Below are 18,987 nucleotides of genomic sequence, written 5' to 3'. Positions count from 1 at the left end.
AATATTAAGAAACTTGAAGAACTTTAGCGCTGTTCTGGTAAAAAATATCGTTGCCCTTTTTTATGTATAGAGAAAGGACGGAGAAAAAAAACAGATAGAGAAAGTTCAGTATTATTTTCTGCGGCGTAACTCACGCTGTTCACCTGTTTAATTTGAGGGGGTTTAAGGGGGTTAAGTTTGCTGGTGTGTAATGTTTACAATGGACCAGGCCGACTCCAACGTTTAATTCAGGAAATTGAGACCAACGATGTGCCGGACGATGAGTTGGAGCAGTTCGAGGAGACGCAGCCCCTCAGGATTGTGGACATCATAGACATGGCTACAGGGGAGGCCGAAGACAGTGACCAGAACTACGACTACGAGGAGGAAGGAGCGCTAATCAAGCGCTATGTGCAGGGAGTCCAGTGCCTAGAATTCCCAGACTTCTGCACAAAGCTCGAGCCCAGCGACGAAGATGATGAAAATAATGGAGAGGAGGAAGCAGAGAAACAACCCACAGTGTCTGCGCAACGAAAACCGCCGGTGGGACAGCAGCAGGAAGGTGCTCGCTCCGGCGGTGGCGGAAATCTGGGGCGCAAGAGCCAGCTGAGCCCCGCTCTGCAAGGATTGATGGGCGAGGCGAACCTGAGCTTCGCGTACGGTCGGTATGAGACAGCCGAACGGATTTGCATGGAGATCATCCGCCAGAACCCGCTGGCCAGTGAGCCGTTCTACACGTTGGCCGAGATCTATGAAAATCGCGACGAGGTCAAGTTCCTGCACTTCTCCACTCTCGCGGCACACTTGAACCCTCAGGATCGCGACATGTGGATAAGAGTCTCTGATTTGCTGGTGCAGCAGGGCAACATGGCCCGTGCCCGTCTTATTTATACAAAGGCCATCAAAGTGCTTCCAAAAGGTTACTTGTTAAGGCTCCGAAAAGCCCAGCTGCTGGAGAAAATGGGCGAGTGGCTCGTTTCTTTCACGTCCTCGAGAAGCATGCGATAGCTCTCGAGGCCATGGAGGGGGCGTACAGTGGATGCGAAGCCCGCTTTAGCCTGGAGGATCTCAACATGTATCTCGAACTGTTGATTATCAACAAGCGATACTCCAAGGTGCTCAGTTGCCACAGAGAGAGAACAAACTTTGAGCTGGAAGACGATCAGGAGGAGAGCCTGGAGATGATTTACTTTTGCGTCATACCCGACGACTACGCGCCCGAGCTGAGGGCCAAGCTATGTGTGAGTCTGATCCATCTGCGGGCCCACCACCTCTTGGGCTACCTCATCCAGAATGTACAGGAGCACATCCTGTCCGTGGGCCGCGTGGAACTGTACATGGACATCACGGAAGCCCTGATGCAGGAGCACAAGTATGCCGAGGCCATAGCCCTTATGAGTCCCATCACCGATGGCAATACCTTTGACTGTCCCGCCTTCGTCTGGCTGCAGCAGGCGGAGTGTCTTCGCCAGCTAAATCGCACCAATGAGGCCATCCAATGCTACCAGAGAGTGGTCCATCTAGCCCCCGTTTGCTACGATGCCAAGTTCAAGCTGTCCGCACTTCTGAAACAGCAGGGCCGGCATGAGGAGGCCATCGAGGCCTTGGAGCAGTCTGGCGAGGTCGAGGGCCAGCCCTTGATTGATCGCCTGCTCTACGAAAGATGCGTAATGTTGAAGCAAATCGGGCGCATCGAAGAGTTTCTGGACGTGGGATATGTTTTGCTCAGTAGACATTCCATCAAGCTGAAAAATCGCGAGGAAATGATAGCGGCGGCCAACGGCGGAAGTACCTACAACGCCGAGAGCTTAAAGGCCATTATGCAGATGCGAAGTCTGGCAGCTGGGGCAACGGGATCAACAGAGCCGGAGCTGCAGGCAAAAATACTTACTTGTTCGATTCCGAAAGAATTCCATACAATTGAATGATCTTTAGGATCCCGGCAAGAGTGCCGCATCAGATCTGACCATCAAGGATGAGTATGATCTGTTTCTGGACCTGATGCGCACGGCCCACACACATGGCATGAGCAGTGCCGCTGAGAAGCTCTGCTTCGCAATGGTCACCACAAAGAGGTTCACGTATTACCATTACGAGATTGAAAGGATTATGATACTGGCCTGCTATTTCAATGACGACTGCGCCATTGCGTTTTCGTATCTGCGTGAACTCATCGCAAAGCAGCCGAACCAGATAAACTTGTGGAACCTGCTCTCCCTGCTCGTCCAGAAGGGGGAGGACATGCGGTACTGCCGCTACATAAGGCGTCTCCTGCATCGCCAGCCCCTTGTCGACCAACAGATGCGTCTCTTCCTGGGCCACTACCATCTCAACTGCAGTTCATTCAAGTACGCCCTCAACGTGTACGTGCCCATGCTACGCGAGAATCCGGATCCCCTGGTAGCGCTTTCCATAGCCGTCGTCTTCAATCAGTTGGCCCTGCAGAAGAAGGTGCTCCGGAAGTCGGCAGCCGTAGCTCAAGCGGTGGCCTTTGCCGAGCGGTACAAAGAACTCCGGTCTGCTGGCGATGATTTCTGCAGGTGCGCTGCCCAGCTGGAAATCTTCTACAATATCGGAAGCATCTACCATCAGGCCAATATACTCCACCTCGCAGTCGAGTTCTACGAAAAGGCCTTGGCCGTGCATCATCCACTGATTGCCGAGTATGAGGACACTCTGGGACTTCAGCACGAGACGGCCTTCAACTTGCATCTCATCTACCGCGCCAATGGCAACTCCTGGAAGGCCCGTCAGTATCTCATGCGTTACTGTGTGGTGTGATATATGTATTTAAGATGATCAATAGAAAATAGGTGAAAATATGTAATTGTGTTTATTTGAATCTCTGTGGAGACGTATATTGAGTAATTGGCGACGATGTTTGACCAAACGCTTGGGACAGGACTGGCCGCCATGCTTCGGCTCGCTTATGACAAAGCGATGGGCCTCGGAGAAGCCGAGGCCGCAGCTGACGCTACAGGCCGACCAATTTTCCCACTCGGACATGATGCAGCCTTTGGGTAGATTGCCATCCTGGTGAGCTGTGCTCGAGGCGGAGCCTGTCATGCTGCAGGTGTGCAGACAGTCGTTCTCCGTAAGGAAGTTGTTCCGGTTTCCACGGCAACCGCCGTAGCTGAACGCATCGCAGCGATGGGTGTGCGGATTGAAGGCGTAGCGCTGGTAGCTGCCGCGGCAAGGACCAGAGTCCGGCTGTTGAACGCAAATGTCCTTGGCCAGCTCCATATTGATGTGGCAGTCCTGCGGGTTCGACACGTCCTTCTGTTGATGCAGCTCCATTCGCTGCGTGCAGTTCTCCTTCTCGGGTCCGTTCTACAGCAACAAGAGACGGGTGCGGATGGTCACGCCGCGACCACAGGTGGCTGAGCACGGGCTCCAATCACTCCACTGTGTGGTGGGACAAGTCTGATCGGGCAGCTCCACTTGCTCGTAGGTGCAGTATGGCCGCATGCACTTGTTCTTCTCCACGATGGTGATGTGCGACCCAGATGGTTGACAAAGGTGCGAGTCTGCATGGTGATTCCGATTCCGCAGCTGGCAGAGGTACTGGCCATGCCGAAAACCTGGTGCGAGAACCGTCAGCGGAGCACCAAGGAATCCAGCGGAACACCGACTGGAGACACGTTTGTGTCCCCACACAGCGAACCCGTAAGGACCTGGTGTTACCGTCCGAGTTAAGCTCAGCCGTGAACGCAGCCTTAGCCCAAGCACAGGAGACCTACCGAGCGTCGCTCGGGCAGCAAATGGAAGCGCTGAGATCGTCAATGCAAGCGGACATGCTAGAGTTCATGCGAGAGATCATGCGGAGGTGTTGAAAGCCTTACACACATTGGTCAGTGGCCACGCAAGGGATTGGTACTGGATGCATGTTCGGACGGTAGGAATGCCGGACTGGCCGAATCTGAGATATGGTCTCCAGCAGCAGCTTCAAGTTCGTCGGACAGAGTTCGAGCGAGAGCAAAAGCTCAGGGAACGCCGACAACGCCACGGGGAGTCGGCGGACCAGTACATCCAGGAGATGTTGGTGTTAAGGTCGAGATTGCTGAATCCGTTCTCGGATTATGATCTAATAAAGATCATAAAGATCAATATTAGGGATGCAATTTCGAGGGTGATTTATCCAATGCAGATACCAAATCTACAGAAGCTGCGAGAAGAGTGTGCGGACGCCGAGAAACTGCTGGCGACGCGATGGACAAGGAGCGGTCCAGACCATGGGGGTAGTAGGCGCAGGGAAGATCACAAAGTACATGAATTGGATGCGAACAATCACGACCCGGAGGCACAGACCGAGGCATTGCATGCTGTCCATAGGACAAGGGAATCCGGAGGCGACCGCACCCAGCTGAAGTGCTGGAATTGCGCTCAGCCGGGTCACACCTATTTTGAGTGTGAGTCGGCCGTGCGTAACCTGTTCTGCTACAAGTGCGGGCTGGCCGGGGTCATCCTCCCTAAATGCCCTAAATGTCGGCCGGGAAACGCGAAAAGGAGCAATTGGAGGAGTCGAGTTCCACGTCGCCGCGAAGCAGCCAATAGATAGGCCCCCAACGTTAAATTAGATACCCCTAAGGAAAGAAGTAGCAATAAGAATATTTACACTACCATATATAAGGTTAACCAAGCGGTATTACCCGAAGCTAGATGGTCCGAGCGCAAGCCGATAAAGGAAAGACAGCGGCAGTACGAACAGGCCAGGAATCGGATAATGGGGGACGAAGTCGATGAGAGTATCCGAACGGGAGCAGTCAGAGCACAGCGGGCTCGGGACAGATTTCAGGGGCGCAAGAGGAGGCGGCTCCAGGTGTGTGCTGCAGTCCACTCGGCAATTCGTCAGGATGACAGGCCATTCGCACGAGTGAAGTTGGGCCCGAGGACGCTGATGGGACTACTGGATACAGGGGCATCGGTGAGCCTTCTGGGGATTCTCTGATAGGAGAATTGGAGCTGAAACTTCAAGACATAAAGAAATTCTCAGTACAAACAGCGGGCGGCACTCCTCATAAAATACTGGGACATGTGTCGACGGTAATGACGTATGGAGGCCAGAAGCAGACTATGGAGTTGTTCCTGTGTCCTTCGCTGAAACAACCGCTGTACCTAGGGGTCGATTTCTGGCGAAAGTTTGGTCTGCCTCCGCATAAAGTAGGCTTAGAACGACACAAGGAATTAGCCGAAATTGATGCTGAGGTGCTGACTAGGAGTAGACCAACGGAACCGCACGAGTTGACGCACACGCAGCAGACACGTCTGGAAGCCCTGACGAGCACACTGATCCAACAGGCTCACGACAGCGATGTGGCAATGCATGGAGGAATCGCGAGGACACTGGGACGGCTGCGACAGTTCTATTATTGGCCCCGGATGACCGTGCAGGTGAAGGCATATGTGGCTGATTGTGACACCTGCAAAGAAACAAAACATTCAACACGGGTTGACCGTCCACTCATGGGGGCCGAAACCAGAACCGAGAGGACGATTCAAAAACTGTACCTGGATTTCCTGGGTCCATATCCGAGGACTCCAAGTGGCAATGTAGTCATACTAATAGTCCTCGATCACATGTCCAGATATGTCTGGTTGATGGCTTTGCCTAAGGCGACGTCTTCGGCCGTGATCCGATTCTTGCACGCCGAGGTCTCGCGCAGTTTGGCGTGCCTGAAATAGTGCATACCGATAATGGAAAGCAATTTGTGTCAGCTGAATTCTCTCAATTCCTGGATAGGAGAAGCATAACGCACCTGAAGTCGGGGAACTATGCACCGCAGGCGAACGCGGCCGAACGAGTAAACCAGACTGTACTGGCAGCAATAAGGACATACGCTAGTGAGGATCACACGCGCTGGGACGAGAAGCTGACGGAGATCCAGAGTGTGGCTAGGAGCGTTATACACACGGGTTTCGGGACGTCGCCATACTTTGTGTTGTTTGGGCAGCACATGTTTACTAGCGGCCGAGATTATAAATTGGCACGCAGACTGGGCGCCGTAAATGATGCACAAATGTCCCCCTTGGCGAGGAGTGACAAGATGGAAATAGTCCGAGATGAGGTCCGAGGAAACTCTCATGAAGCCTACAACAGAGCGAAGAACAGGTATAATCGAAAAGCTCGAGAAATTAGGTACTCACCGGGTCAGGAGATATATAAGCGGAATTTCGTGTTGAGCAAATTTAAAGACAACATCAACGCGAAGTTCAGCCCAAAATACGTCAAGTGCCGAGTGATCCGGAGTATGGGCAACAGTCTGTACGAGCTGGAGACGTTGCAAGGCTCACGTATTGGGGTGTTTCACGCAAAGGATCTGAAGCAGTAGCCCAGGCATCTCAGTCGATGGAGCCAGAGACTCTCAATCTCAGGATGTGGGCGATGGCCTACGTTTGGGGCCCCTTAATTGAAAAAGCCCGCCTGCTTGGCACTCCCGTTTCGGCGGAGTAATCCTGGAAACGGTAGTGTGGTGAGGTTTTCCGGTGGAGAATAGTGGAGGCCGCAAAATTGGTGATCGTGGAGACGACGATCCCACCAAGACATCAGCGGCAGGCATCAACATCAGCGGAAGCGGCGGACATCGGCAGCAGCAGCCCGGTACTGGCCAGGCCGAAAACCTGGTGCGAGAACCGTCAGCGGAGCACCGGCACCAAGGAATCCAGCGGAACACCGACTGGAGACACGTTTGTGTCCCCACATACCAAAACAACGATAAAGTTAATTGCATTATAACAAGCCTGATTACAGATTACAGAGGTGAGTAACCGACAACGCACCAGCCGCCTCATCAAACACTTAGCCGAGCCTTTGTTTTCATTGCGTGCCTGCATCAGCTGGTGCAATAATATAGCATAGTGGCGTATCGTATCAACTAAATTCGAGAGATACTACATGCCCAGACCTTTATCAGCGTTTAGTCGACCACTTTGTAGCCCACATTCACGCTTCGAATCAGTTATTTGCCAGAGGCGTGCGCGTGCGGCAGTGTTTGGCTCTTACTCTCCGGAACGCAAAATCCATAACCGATTCTCATTTCAGCAGCGGAAAGATGCGCCCGTTTTCCGGCAACGATTGCTTAAAGCCCGTCACCGAGGGCATCAATCGCGCCTTCGGTGCCCGGGAGCCCTGGCAGGTGGCCACCATCACCGCCACCACAGTGCTCGGCGATGTCTGGCTCTGGACGTTTGTCTGTCAGAATGAAAGTGAGTTTCCACTGAGAGAGAGGTCTTCTCAAAATACATCACTATCTACAAGTAGGCACTCGTAGGCAAAAGTCAGGCCACCTAGTGTCTGTCGATTCCTTTCACGCCATTGTCGGCGGCGTCATAAATTATAATCCATCAAACAATCTTATCTGCCACGGCTTGCACTTTCCTACGCAGCCCACCAAGTAAATACCCAGCCTAGCCGGCCCATTTTTGTAGTTTGACTCAAGAAATCGAAATCGGTACTTATGTATACCCATGTACTATGTACTTTGTGCCTTATATAATAGAGTTCGAGTGCCATGCACCCGTTGTGTGCCCTTCCTGAACTTTTGCGTTTAATCTGGGAACAGATTACAATAGATTAGAAACCAAATTTATATATACACAACAATTTATATATAGCCAAACGGCATAGCTTCTGGCTTCGATAAGAATATCCGCTAATCCGCTAGTTGGAATTTAGTTTTCAATGGGCTCTCCCTTGTAGCTCCTTTATCAGTCAGGTGGTACCTGTTTGGAAGCACAAGAGATTTCTTATGACTAATCCCCTAAATGGAAAACGTTCTACGAATTCCAAAATTGGAATTACAATCGGTTTTCTAAAGCAACCAGTTGGAACCCGAATTCTTGGAAAAAGTTCCTTTCCGTTCGGCAACTTCGCACAAGACCTGTCTGGCTTCCACGATATGCTATCGTGTTCCAGCGACTACCGATCGACACATTCTCATTATAAAATGATTCATAATTTTATTTCATGGTTCGATACGCCTTTAGATAAGCATGCATTAGGTTATTCGATAGGGGAATATTGAAATTAGTTGATCAGGCGATCATTCCTCCATCGCTTTGTTGGTTGCAGTTGCAGGCGGCAGTTCTTCAGGTTCGCCAAGAAAATGCCCGCAGTTCGGCGACAGGTGGAGGCGGAGCTTACCAAGGCCAACAATGACTTCGAATCGGCGATCAAGGAGAGCAACGCACACCTCACATACACGGTGACGCTGCCCGAGAAGGGTCTGAGCAAGGAGGTGATCCTGAAGCTGGTGGACGACCATCTAAAGACAGGTCACTACGAATGGCGCGACGGTCGCGTCTCCGGTGCCGTGTACGGCTACAACCCGGAGCTGGTGCAGCTCGTGACGGAGGTGTATGGCAAGGCGTCGTACACGAATCCCCTCCATGCGGACCTCTTCCCGGGCGTCTACAAAATGGAGGCCGAGGTGGTGCGTATGGCCTGCAATCTGTTCCATGGAAGCAACGACAGCTGCGGCACCATGACAACCGGCGGCACCGAGTCCATTGTGATGGCCATGAAGGCATACCGGGACTACGCTCGCGAGTACAAGGGAATCACCAGGCCGAACATAGTCGTGCCACGCACCGCGCATGCGGCCTTCGACAAGGTTGGCCAATACTTCAACATCCATGTGAGATCTGTGGACGTCGATCCGGAGACCTTCGAGGTCGACATGAAGAAGTTCAAGCGTGCCATCAATAGGAACACCATTCTGGTGAGGATTGACCCATGTTTCCCCAATTTATCCCCACTAATTCTAGCCTTATGCCGCTACAGCTGGTTGGCTCTGCTCCCAATTTCCCCTACGGCACTATCGACGACATCGAAGCCATCGCCGCTCTGGGCGTAAAGTACGACATTCCCGTCCACGTAGACGCCTGCCTGGGGAGCTTTGTGGTGGCACTGGTCCGCAATGCCGACTACAAGCTGCGTCCCTTTGACTTTGACGTTAAGGGCGTAACCAGCATCTCTGCCGACACGCACAAATGCGGATTTGCTCCAAAGGGATCGTCGGTGATCCTGTACTCTGAGAAGAAGTTCAAGGATCACCAGTTCACAGTGACCACCGACTGGCCAGGCGGCGTCTACGGCTCACCCACTGTAAATGGTTCCCGTGCCGGAGGCATCATCGCCGCCTGCTGGGCCACCATGATGAGCTTCGGCTACGATGGCTATTTGGAGGCTACCAAGCGCATTGTGGACACGGCTCGCTACATTGAGAGGGGGTAAGACTGGGTACGAATGCACTTGGACTACGGCTGACCTTATCGAAACTCCACAGTGTTCGCGACAGCGATGGCCTGTTTGTGTTTGGCAAGCCAGCCACTTCCGTCATTGCCTTTGGATCGAATGTGTTTGATATCTTCCGACTGTCGGACTCGCTCTGCAAGCTCGGCTGGAACCTGAATGCCCTGCAGTTCCCCTCTGGGTATGATAGATCTATTAAAACCATAGTTAACCATGCTTAAAATTTGGTATTCTGTCTACCAGTATCCACATCTGCGTCACGGACATGCACACCCAGGCCGGAGTGGCAGACAATTTCATTGCCGACGTTCGCAGCTGCACGGCGGAGATCATGAAGGATCCTGGCCAGCCCGTGGTCGGAAAGATGGCCCTGAACGGCATGGCCCAGAGCATACCCGACCGCTCGGTAATTGGCGAGGTGACCCGCCTCTTCCTGCACTCCATGTACTACACGCCCAGCCAGAAGTAGGCATCTGCCTCAGCTACTCTTCCTACAGCTCCCACCCTGCAAGCATTTCATCTGCAGTGCTACTGTTTTTAGAACCACCTAGAACTCCGTGTTATCCAAGCAATATTTATATATACCTGCAATTAGAGCTGTAATCGAGGGTACAAAAAGCGTCGTCAACAAAGTTGATTCTGTCTACGATATAATCCTACCAACCGGAGGCAGTCTTTCCTCAAAGAGCTATTTTATTAAAGTGATTATTCTGTGTAAAGTGTTAGAAAAATATAAGTATAGTACATTTTGTATACTCATCAGTCTATTAAGAATTGATCTCAATTCTCTCGATTCTTGATCAATTTTTTGCCTTTTTCTTCGATTGTCGTGTACATTTGTTCCCCAAACAATTAACCATACTCGTAATTGCTTCAGCGTGGGCCCCTGCATTCCGGTCTGATCGGATCTGACCCGATCTGGTGCGATCTGTCAGACGCTTTGCCACGCGTCGGCGTTTTAATTTAGCTGTTGCCCACCTGACACGCCCATTTCCTTTGTGTAATTTATGCCGGTTTTCTCGGGCTCTGTTCAAATTGTTTCAAATAAATTTCAGTAGCGGAAACATTTATCTAAACGACTGCCAGCCAGAATCCCGTGGACACGCGTCAAGTGTCATTTTTTCAGGAGAAATTTCGAAAAAATTAAAAATAGCCAAAAAGCGAGCAACAAGTGCCATTCGGCGGAGGTGGAGATCAATTGAAGCATTCATTTTGGACTGCAACAAAGGCGAAACCTGTCACATTAACAAGATGCCCACGCTGACACCCTGCTACCCCAGCTTCTGCCCTCCGAGCTCTGTCTTCCCTGCAGGCCTTATGGGCTCGCATTATGGCCCCAACAAATTCGGCTCAAACCGGGTTGCAAAAAAAGTTCACTTCGTAGTGACGCAGCTCTGAACGGGGCCCCAGCGACGACGACGCGCAGCTGAGCGAGGGCGGAGCAGAGAGCCGGGCAGAGCCGGGCAGAGGCAGAGAGCACCCAATGGCCTCAGAGACGCGGAGCGGCTCATTCGTTGTGCGCTCGTTGAATCGCCGAGACGTTGGAGTCGCCGTCGTCGCTGTCGTTGTCGTCGCGTGTGTGCAGCAAACAAAAAAATAAAATAAGACAATAAATATTTTTTTGAGAGAAAATAAAACCTGATTTCTTTTAAAAATTGCATAAATAAGTAAAACTTTCCTCATTGTTGGGGCCAGCAGTTTATCGAAAGGGGAAGGGGGAAAGTGGCGCCCAGAAGGTTGATCCCACTTTTCCGTTCTACCTGTGTGAGTGCGAGTGTCTGTGTGTATGGGTGATTGTGATATGATATATGATATGAGAGGGCTTTAATCCATCTCAAGGGGGAGCTCCATTGACCGGACTTTGAGGATTTTCAATTACTTAGAGCGCCAGCAACTCTTCCAAAGGAATACTCGTCCGCCCCAAGGTAAGTTTGAAGCTCATTTCGGATTGGAATTTGTTGATAAGTTAAATAGCTATATTAATAGCCAATTATTTAGTCACCATTATAGCCATGAATTGTTCATTAGCAGTTTTTTCTGTATCGATAAGGTAAACACACTTGAACATTACGCATACAGAGAGACCCACCTATGGAGAAGTAAACATCTAGAACTCGAGAGCAAACAACTAGTTGTACTATAAACTGAAGTACTATAGACAGTACTATAGATAAGGTATCTATCTAATGATGGGAAAGGTTTCGTAGCGGAAGAGTGTAATTTCTTTAATGGAACACTAGATCGAGTCTAAAGATATCGGATATCTCTGTAGCTTCTATTTATTCTAGTGCTCTAGTGCTCTTTTCTATTTATTTACCTCTTTTTTCATTCACTATTTGTTCAACTTTCCATTCTCTTTATACCCATACATCTTAGCCTCAACTTATCATCGTTTATTCTTTCTCCAGACATATCTCCACCTTGAATTTGCCTTATCATCCCCAGAGTCGAATAAATATAGCGCAGGTATTGGAAACAAAATATTAAATTAATGCGCAAAATGTATTTATCAAGCACTCATATAGAGATTCCCATTCCTAGGCTAATTCCCATACCTCATCCGCGTTGGTATTTTGTTTGCATCTTGATAGGCTCGGACAGAGCCCAGCGTAGAGATAAGGTTCTCCGGTCGCTCAGTTTCTCTTTTGATTTTAGCCTACTACCATGCATTTTTTTTATCTATCCGATAAGATATGGCCAGGGACACACATACCATATATTTGTGGGGTATATGGAAGTCTTGCTCTAGTTGTTGGCTTTGGTAGGCTCTCGTTTGGGTTGGTTGTTTGGTCACCGTTGGCATGCAAGGAGGCAATCAGTGGGTGCTTCCCTGCAGGATCAGATGTATTTGGTCAGATAAAAGGAGTAGGGACAACACATGGCAACCCAACTGGATCCACATATGTATGGAATCGCTCCATGGCCACCGCTGCCCCAGCCGGGCACAACAAGTTCACTCAAAGTTGTTTGCCGCACAACAACAGAAAACAACGGAAGCACAAACAACAACAACCCGGGGCAACCCCCAGTCCCCAAGCCAAAGGATATTACATCCACCGCCGACTGGCCAGCTGGGTGCGGCTTTAATGTCTGGCGTCATTATACCATTTATAGCCATGTTTTCCGAGAACTTTCGCTCCTCCTTTCAGGGTGTTTAATCGATAAGCCCACAGTGGCCCGAGGAAACTCCTTTCGGCCCGGCATTTCGCCATTTCATTGCCGGCTCCTCGGTCGCCATTTGTGTGCTAATTTCAGATCGAGGCTAAGTAACTGATTTGCTTATGGGGGCAAGGGATTGGGAGTCAGTGTGGGGGTGTTTACTGTACCCAAGCCAAATGGCTTGAACTCGTTAACTTTGACGTTAATTATCTTTTGGAATTTCGCGAGGCGACGCAGTCGAAACATGTGGCAGCATGAGTTGGCATGGAATGTGGTTAGCCCTGGTAGAGAAGATCAACAAAGTAGAGGCGAGTAATTGGCAGTTTTACCCAATGGAAATTTGTTAAAAATTTAAAACTTGAATGCAGATCTAGAGATAATCATAATAATAGAATACAGAGAGGAAATTATGTACAAAATATGGATACATATATGAAATAACTATCTGTATCTTTAATAACATATTTCAAATCGCAATCTCTGACAGTTCCAGCAATAAATACCAATCAAGCAATCATCAGTTTTTCTTTTTCTTTAGTTTCTGTGGGGTTTCCTTCCCGCTCCGTCCACAAAACAAAAAAACGCAACATATTTCACAGTTGGTAAATATTTTCTATGCATATTTGCAACGCTCCAAAAAGCCCAATAAGAGGCAGGCTGGCAAATGCTTTTCTATTGCTTTCAGCAAGAGATTTGCATAAGGCTACAGATATGCACACAGATACTATTTAGGGGATACATGTATGCATGGGTAGTGCTGCAATTAACATCAAACACGGGCGGTGTACAGACAAATACTTATTGACAGAGTCGCGTCCGTTCTCTGATTTGAAATTGAGATCCGGCGAACGGAACAGAACACGCCTCTGAAAGTGTTTTTCGTTTCGTCTCAAGATTCTGTGTGTAACCTTCGCACGACTAGTCGACTCTACTCTCGACTCTCGAGTCGAGTGACGTGCTGTCGAGTTCTAAGCAAACCCCGTGCGACGGGACGGGGCTTAGATGATTACCGAATGACATCAGCACTGGGAACAAAGCAGAGTCTCCAAAGTGTGACTTCAACCTGTTCGAGTACGGCTACGGGTGTGGCTATGGGTGCTGCTCTTTATGGCTTTCTTCTTCAACGGATCCAGCGAAAGCCTGTTGCCTCAATTATAATGTATCTACCCATAATGATCTCCCCCTCATAATGATGATCTAACAGGTGGGAACTGCGGTTAATCGGTTTCGGGTACTGTGAATGGATCAAGTTCGCGTTAATTGTGCGGTTTGTGGGGGGAAGGGGAAGTATGCTGACAATTTGCCCGACAATGCAATGAAAAACAACTTTAATTGATACAATTGAAAGTCAATGTTCACATTGATTGGTTAACACCATTAGCATTTGATTTTCTAATGCACATTCTATGCAAATACTGGAAAAGTGGAATATCTATCAAGTCTCCTAAGCATACCCTTTCTAATTACTCAATCCCTCGAATCGCCTTTATCTGTGGACCCAGTCGATTAATTTGGGCATATCCATAACAAATAACGAGGGGGAACGTTGTGAGTTGCTGCGGACACCGCAACTCTACGGTTATACCCGATACTAAGTCAGTATGGCTCTCCTCCGGCAGACGCCGCTAATATTAAGCGACACGACAAAGAGTGCGTGCGAGAGAGACAGAAAATCAGTCTGAACGTGACGTCGGGCGCTGCGTAGCCACTGCAAATTGATTTGTGGGGTCTTTATGGGGTCGGAAACGATTCCTTCTGGACGTTACACACATCCACTTTTACCACAAATCTAATATACCCCAATACTCATTTTGGGTATCCGGTATAAAAACGAGGGGGAACGTTGTGAGTTGCTGCGGACACCGCAACTCTACAGTTATACCCGATACTTAGTCAGTATGGCTCTCCTCCGGCAGACGCCGCTAATATTAAACGACACGACAAAGAGTGCGTGCGAGAGAGACAGAAAATCAGTCTGAGCGTGACGTCGGGCGCTGCGTAGCCAGTGCAAATTGATTTGTTCCTTTTGGGTATAAAAATGATCCGATCTGATCCAGATTCAGCAGTCTGATAGATATGGTCATTATCTATGATTCTGCGTTTTTAGTTTTCTCGAATCTGCAATACTGTGGATGCAACAGATTTTCGTCTTTTGTGGGGTCGGAAGGGGGTGTGGCGAAATTTGGACACCAAACGGTCAAGGTCCGATATCACAGGAGTGTGGATATCAAATTTGGTTGCTCTGGCTCTTATAGGTTCTGAGATCCTTGAACTCATATTTTGCAATTGGCAAAGCCGACCATGAAACCTGTGTGTTAGAGAGATACAGAGCGAGAAAGAATGAAATTGTTTTCTTGATTCTGGCTATAATAATTATACGATCTGGTTGAGATCTTACATTCTAGAACATATAGTCATCCTCTACGATTCTGCGTTTTTGGTTTTATCGTATCTTTAAAAATGTGGATGCCACAGATTTTCGTTCTTTGTGGGGCGGAAGTGGGCGGGGCGAAGTTTTGAAATATTTTTGTAGCAGTGACATATCACAGAAGTCTTGATCCAAAACAACGTTGCTCTAGCTCTTATAGTCTTTGAGCACTAGGCGCTGAAGGGGACGGACAGACGGTCGGGCGGACAGACAGACAGGGCTCGGCTCGGCTCGACTCGGCTATTGATGCTGATCAAGAATATATATACTTTATGGGGTCGGAAACGATTCCTTCTGGACGTTACACACATCCACTTTTACCACAAATCTAATATACCCCAATACTCATTTTGAGTATCGGGTATAAAAAGGAAAAGAAACATATGCACATGGGTATTTTAGGTACTTTATCGCATGGCCTACTTATATACTTATTCGTGAAATTAGATCTTGTAAGCCGACACCTCGTACAGCTGGTGGTGGGGACGCCCCGTGCCCTTCAACAGGCACCGAAAGACAAGACAATGTCCACTCCAGTGCGCTTATTTTCCCTCTCTCTGACATCTGTTACCGGGCCAAACCGAAAGTGATGCGGAATGGCCATGCCATGTGGGGCATGTGCAACGACTGCATTTGAAGGTGAGCTTGTCCAATTGGAACGACGACGACAGTTGGGCCCGAGACTTGGAGGCAGACAGCTGTCACAAGCTCTTTGGGGGACCAGCTCCAAGTGGGCTTTTGTTTACATCGCCTTTGGTTCAATGCTCTGTGGCAAGAAGTGGGTTCAATATTTGTGCCACATTTCAGTTCCACGTTCTGTTCTCCCGTCCCATCCCTGTGTGAGATTGCAGCGATTGGAGCCGAGCTTAAAGCTTGAGTTGCGGACGTGGGAGTTGCATGTTTGATTCGAATTTCGGAATGAAGAAATATCTAGATATGGTTCGTCAGCGTCTCGGTATGCTTCGAGTGGGTGGTAAATCATGATGATTCTTCTCCAAGAAAACGATGAGATGTGATATTCATAAATAAATAAATTAGCCAAATAAGGAAACAAGTTTGAAGTGGAAGATTTGGGGGGCATGACTTTTAGGATTGTAACAGAGCTATTTGCCCCCCTCCCATGAATCTCTCCAAGCAGCACAATCAGGAGCCTCAATTGCGTTACTCTTGACTGGCTACTCAGAGCACGTCCTCAAACAGCAGCCCTATCCCAATATGGCCCTCACATTTATGACTGTTCCGAAAACCACTTCATATGCATAACAGAACATTTGGACTGGACCTGTGAGGGTGCGGCAGGGTAGGAAAACCTTTCAACTCGAATTATGCACAATAATCTTACATAAATTTAGGTCTTATCTGTGCGTAGACCCCGAAGGAAACCAGTAATTTGGTGGAGTGGAGGAACAGAGCGCGGCATAAATTAGCTCTGGCACATGTGAAAATCGAAACGGGTTTGTCGCTTCAAGTGAACACAAAACACACAATTACCCAACAACAACAGCAGCAGCAACCATAAAAAACTTGTTCTATATTGTATAACATATGGCGTCTGGTTTATCTACGACTTTCTGAACACAACTAAGGATTTATCGATTGCGTTGTATGCGATTGACAGGCGTGTTATTAGATTAGCCTATCCATAGGCACTCGTATCTATGGAGTGACATCTTCATGGAGTATAACATTTTCTACTTGGTCAAGTGTGGGTGGATCATTACAGATTATTGGCCTTCAGCTCGATCTAATAATGGGCCTGGCCCTGACCTTTCCTATACAGATTTTCATCGCACCAATTAGTTCCAATTCATTGAATACTTCCATGGCAAGGCTCAGAGTCGAGTCTGACCATTAGCAGCGCCAAAAAAAGTATAATTAGAAGATGCCCCTCGATCCACCCGCTCACCCCAAACAGAGCTTACTCTCTCAAGCACTGAGAGAAGCTGGAGAGATACAGATACAATATCTATGGACTATGCAGGGGGTAATACTCACTCACACACAAAAGATATTTAATTGCTTTTAATGCAGATGTTGAGTTCACTTTCATTTCGCAATTAAGAGAAAATGCTCGGGCCCGTTCTGAGAGGCTCAGTCTCGTTCGAACTGCGCCCCAATCGGGAGGCTCAAGGCGAAGTTTAGCGGCTGAAACGAATAGTAAACGGTAATTGATTGGCTTATTAGGGAAATGTGTCTGAAAAAAAAAAAAACCAATTTAATCATCCTCGCCAGCCTGTCCCCAGACACCTGTCTTTCCAGCTTGGTCGCTCTCATTGTCCGTTTGGAGGATTGCGTGAGCCGAGCCCCTTAAAAACCGTATCTAAGTTTAGACGATTTCATCATATTCTGCTTTGCGTATTCATTAGATAGAGATACACGCTTCTGCAGCGGTTGTCTGACGCTATTCGTAGTCTGTTGTTGGCTTTCGCAAATTAGCTTATATGCGCTTAGCTCCATTGGTGAATGTTTATTTGGTATTTGGCCTGGCGCAGCGCAATCTGTCTCTCTGGCTGTTGCTGGCTCCTCACGTTTCGTAGCTGCTGAAATGCTTAGATACTATAAAACCAGAAAGAAGAAAGGGTAGCCTCGGGCGTCGAAGCCTTGGATATGATATCATACATCATACCCTCTGAAAGATTATACAAGATATCTCTGCACTGACAGCTCGATTAAAATTCATATCTCACGCTCTGACCTTTTACAGATCCATACGACAACGAACCCAACGAGGGTGGCGCAGGCGGTGGAGGAGGCGGAGGAGGTGTAGACGACTGTGGAGGTGGGTTGCAGGAGTAGAAGGCGCTGTGGAGGGACTGCGACCCAACTCAACTCCAATTGCAAGTCGCGGCAATCGCAGTCTCAAATTATATGCAATGGAATTATATGGAAACTGGCTGCGAACAAAGCGAATTTCAAATGTGAGCCAATCACAAAAACTACGGCAAAAAATAACCAAAAATAGCGTGCAAGAAAAAAGAAATATTGTGAAAAGAAAACAACAAAAGAAACAAGGCAAAAGTATTTCCAAATTTTTGAAAGTGCATTGAAAACGAAAGGTGATTAATTGGCAATGAGGCAAAATCGTTAATGAATATAAATTAAAACACCCAAAAAGATACTGCAAAAACGCGATAAAGCAACTTGCATGTTCGGATAAAGAGAGTTTGGCGCTTTTTTAAACGCCGGCGACAAAAGACGCGCTCGCGTTTTTCTTACAACAAAAAAGCGGAAGAGAGATAACAAAAAACGAGGGGAAACGTTGTGAGTTGCTGCGGACACCGCAACTCTACGGTTATACCCGATACTAAGTCAGTATGGCTCTCCTCCGGCAGACGCCGCTAATATTAAACGACACGATAAAGAGTGCGTGCGAGAGAGACAGAAAATCAGTCTGAGCGTGACGTCGGGCGCTGCGTAGCCACTGCAAATTGATTTGTTCCTATTGGCTATAAAAATGATCTGATCTGATCCAGATTCAGCAATCTGATAGATATGGTCATTATCTATGATTCTGCGTTTTTAGTTTTCTCGAATGTGCAATATTGTGGATGCAACAGATTTTCGTCCTTTGTGTGGGCGGAAGGGGGTGGGGCGAAATTTTGAGATACACGTTTTATAGTAAGATCTAACAGGAGTGCGGATACCAAATTTGGTTACTCTAGCCTTAATAGTCTCTGAGATTTTTGAATATCCCCAGATTTTCGTCCTTTGCGGGGGCGGAAGGGGGTGTGGCGAAATTTTGAAACAAACTCGTCTCGGTCCGATATATTTGGAGTGTGGATACCAAATTTGGTTGCTCTAGCTTTTGTAGTCTCTGAGATCTAGGCGCTAATGTTTTACTCTAAGCAAAGCCGCCTATGCTACGTGTGTGTTAGAGAGAGACAGGGCGAGAAAAAATGAAATTGTTTTCTTGATGCTGGTTATAATAATAATACGATCCAATTCATGGTCATTCTCTACAATTCTACGTTTTTGGTTTTCTCATATCTTTAAAATTGTGGATGCCACAGATTTTCGTCCTTTGTGGGGGCGGAAGGGGGCGGGGCGAAGTTTTGAAATATTTTTGTAGCAGTGACATATCACAGAAGTCTGGATCCAAAACATCGTTGCTCTAGCTCTTATAGTCTTTGAGCACTAGGCGCTGAAGGGGACGGACAGACGGACAGACGGA

General features: G+C 48.3%; 1 protein-coding gene and 1 pseudogene across 1 annotated transcript; both read left to right on the top strand.

Moving 5' to 3' along the window:
* Positions 1-156: 156 nt before the first annotated feature.
* Positions 157-2,806, top strand: LOC117190449 (annotated as a pseudogene).
* Positions 2,807-6,820: 4,014 nt separating this feature from the next.
* Positions 6,821-9,982, top strand: LOC117189812 (sphingosine-1-phosphate lyase-like). The gene is made up of 5 exons (XM_033394872.1): positions 6,821-7,204; positions 8,054-8,696; positions 8,759-9,207; positions 9,264-9,410; positions 9,473-9,982. Exons 1-5 carry the CDS (start codon positions 7,029-7,031, stop codon positions 9,696-9,698), a joined length of 1,641 nt encoding a protein of 546 aa, XP_033250763.1. The 5' UTR covers positions 6,821-7,028; the 3' UTR covers positions 9,699-9,982.
* Positions 9,983-18,987: the final 9,005 nt, after the last annotated feature.

This window comes from Drosophila miranda (assembly GCF_003369915.1).
Source record: "Drosophila miranda strain MSH22 chromosome Y unlocalized genomic scaffold, D.miranda_PacBio2.1 Contig_Y1_pilon, whole genome shotgun sequence".
Taxonomy (NCBI): domain Eukaryota; kingdom Metazoa; phylum Arthropoda; class Insecta; order Diptera; family Drosophilidae; genus Drosophila; species Drosophila miranda.
Note: the sequence above shows the minus strand (reverse complement) of the source record. Positions and strands in the feature narration are given on the sequence as shown.

Coding starts and splice junctions, on each gene's coding strand:
- LOC117189812 (XM_033394872.1), top strand. CDS start 7,029: ATGCGCCCGTTTTCCGGCAACGATTGCTTAAAGCCCGTCACCGAGGGC. Junction 7,205..8,053: donor GAGTTTCCACTGAGAGAGAG/GTCTTCTCAAAA, acceptor TTGCAGTTGCAG/GCGGCAGTTCTTCAGGTTCG. Junction 9,411..9,472: donor GCCCTGCAGTTCCCCTCTGG/GTATGATAGATC, acceptor TCTGTCTACCAG/TATCCACATCTGCGTCACGG.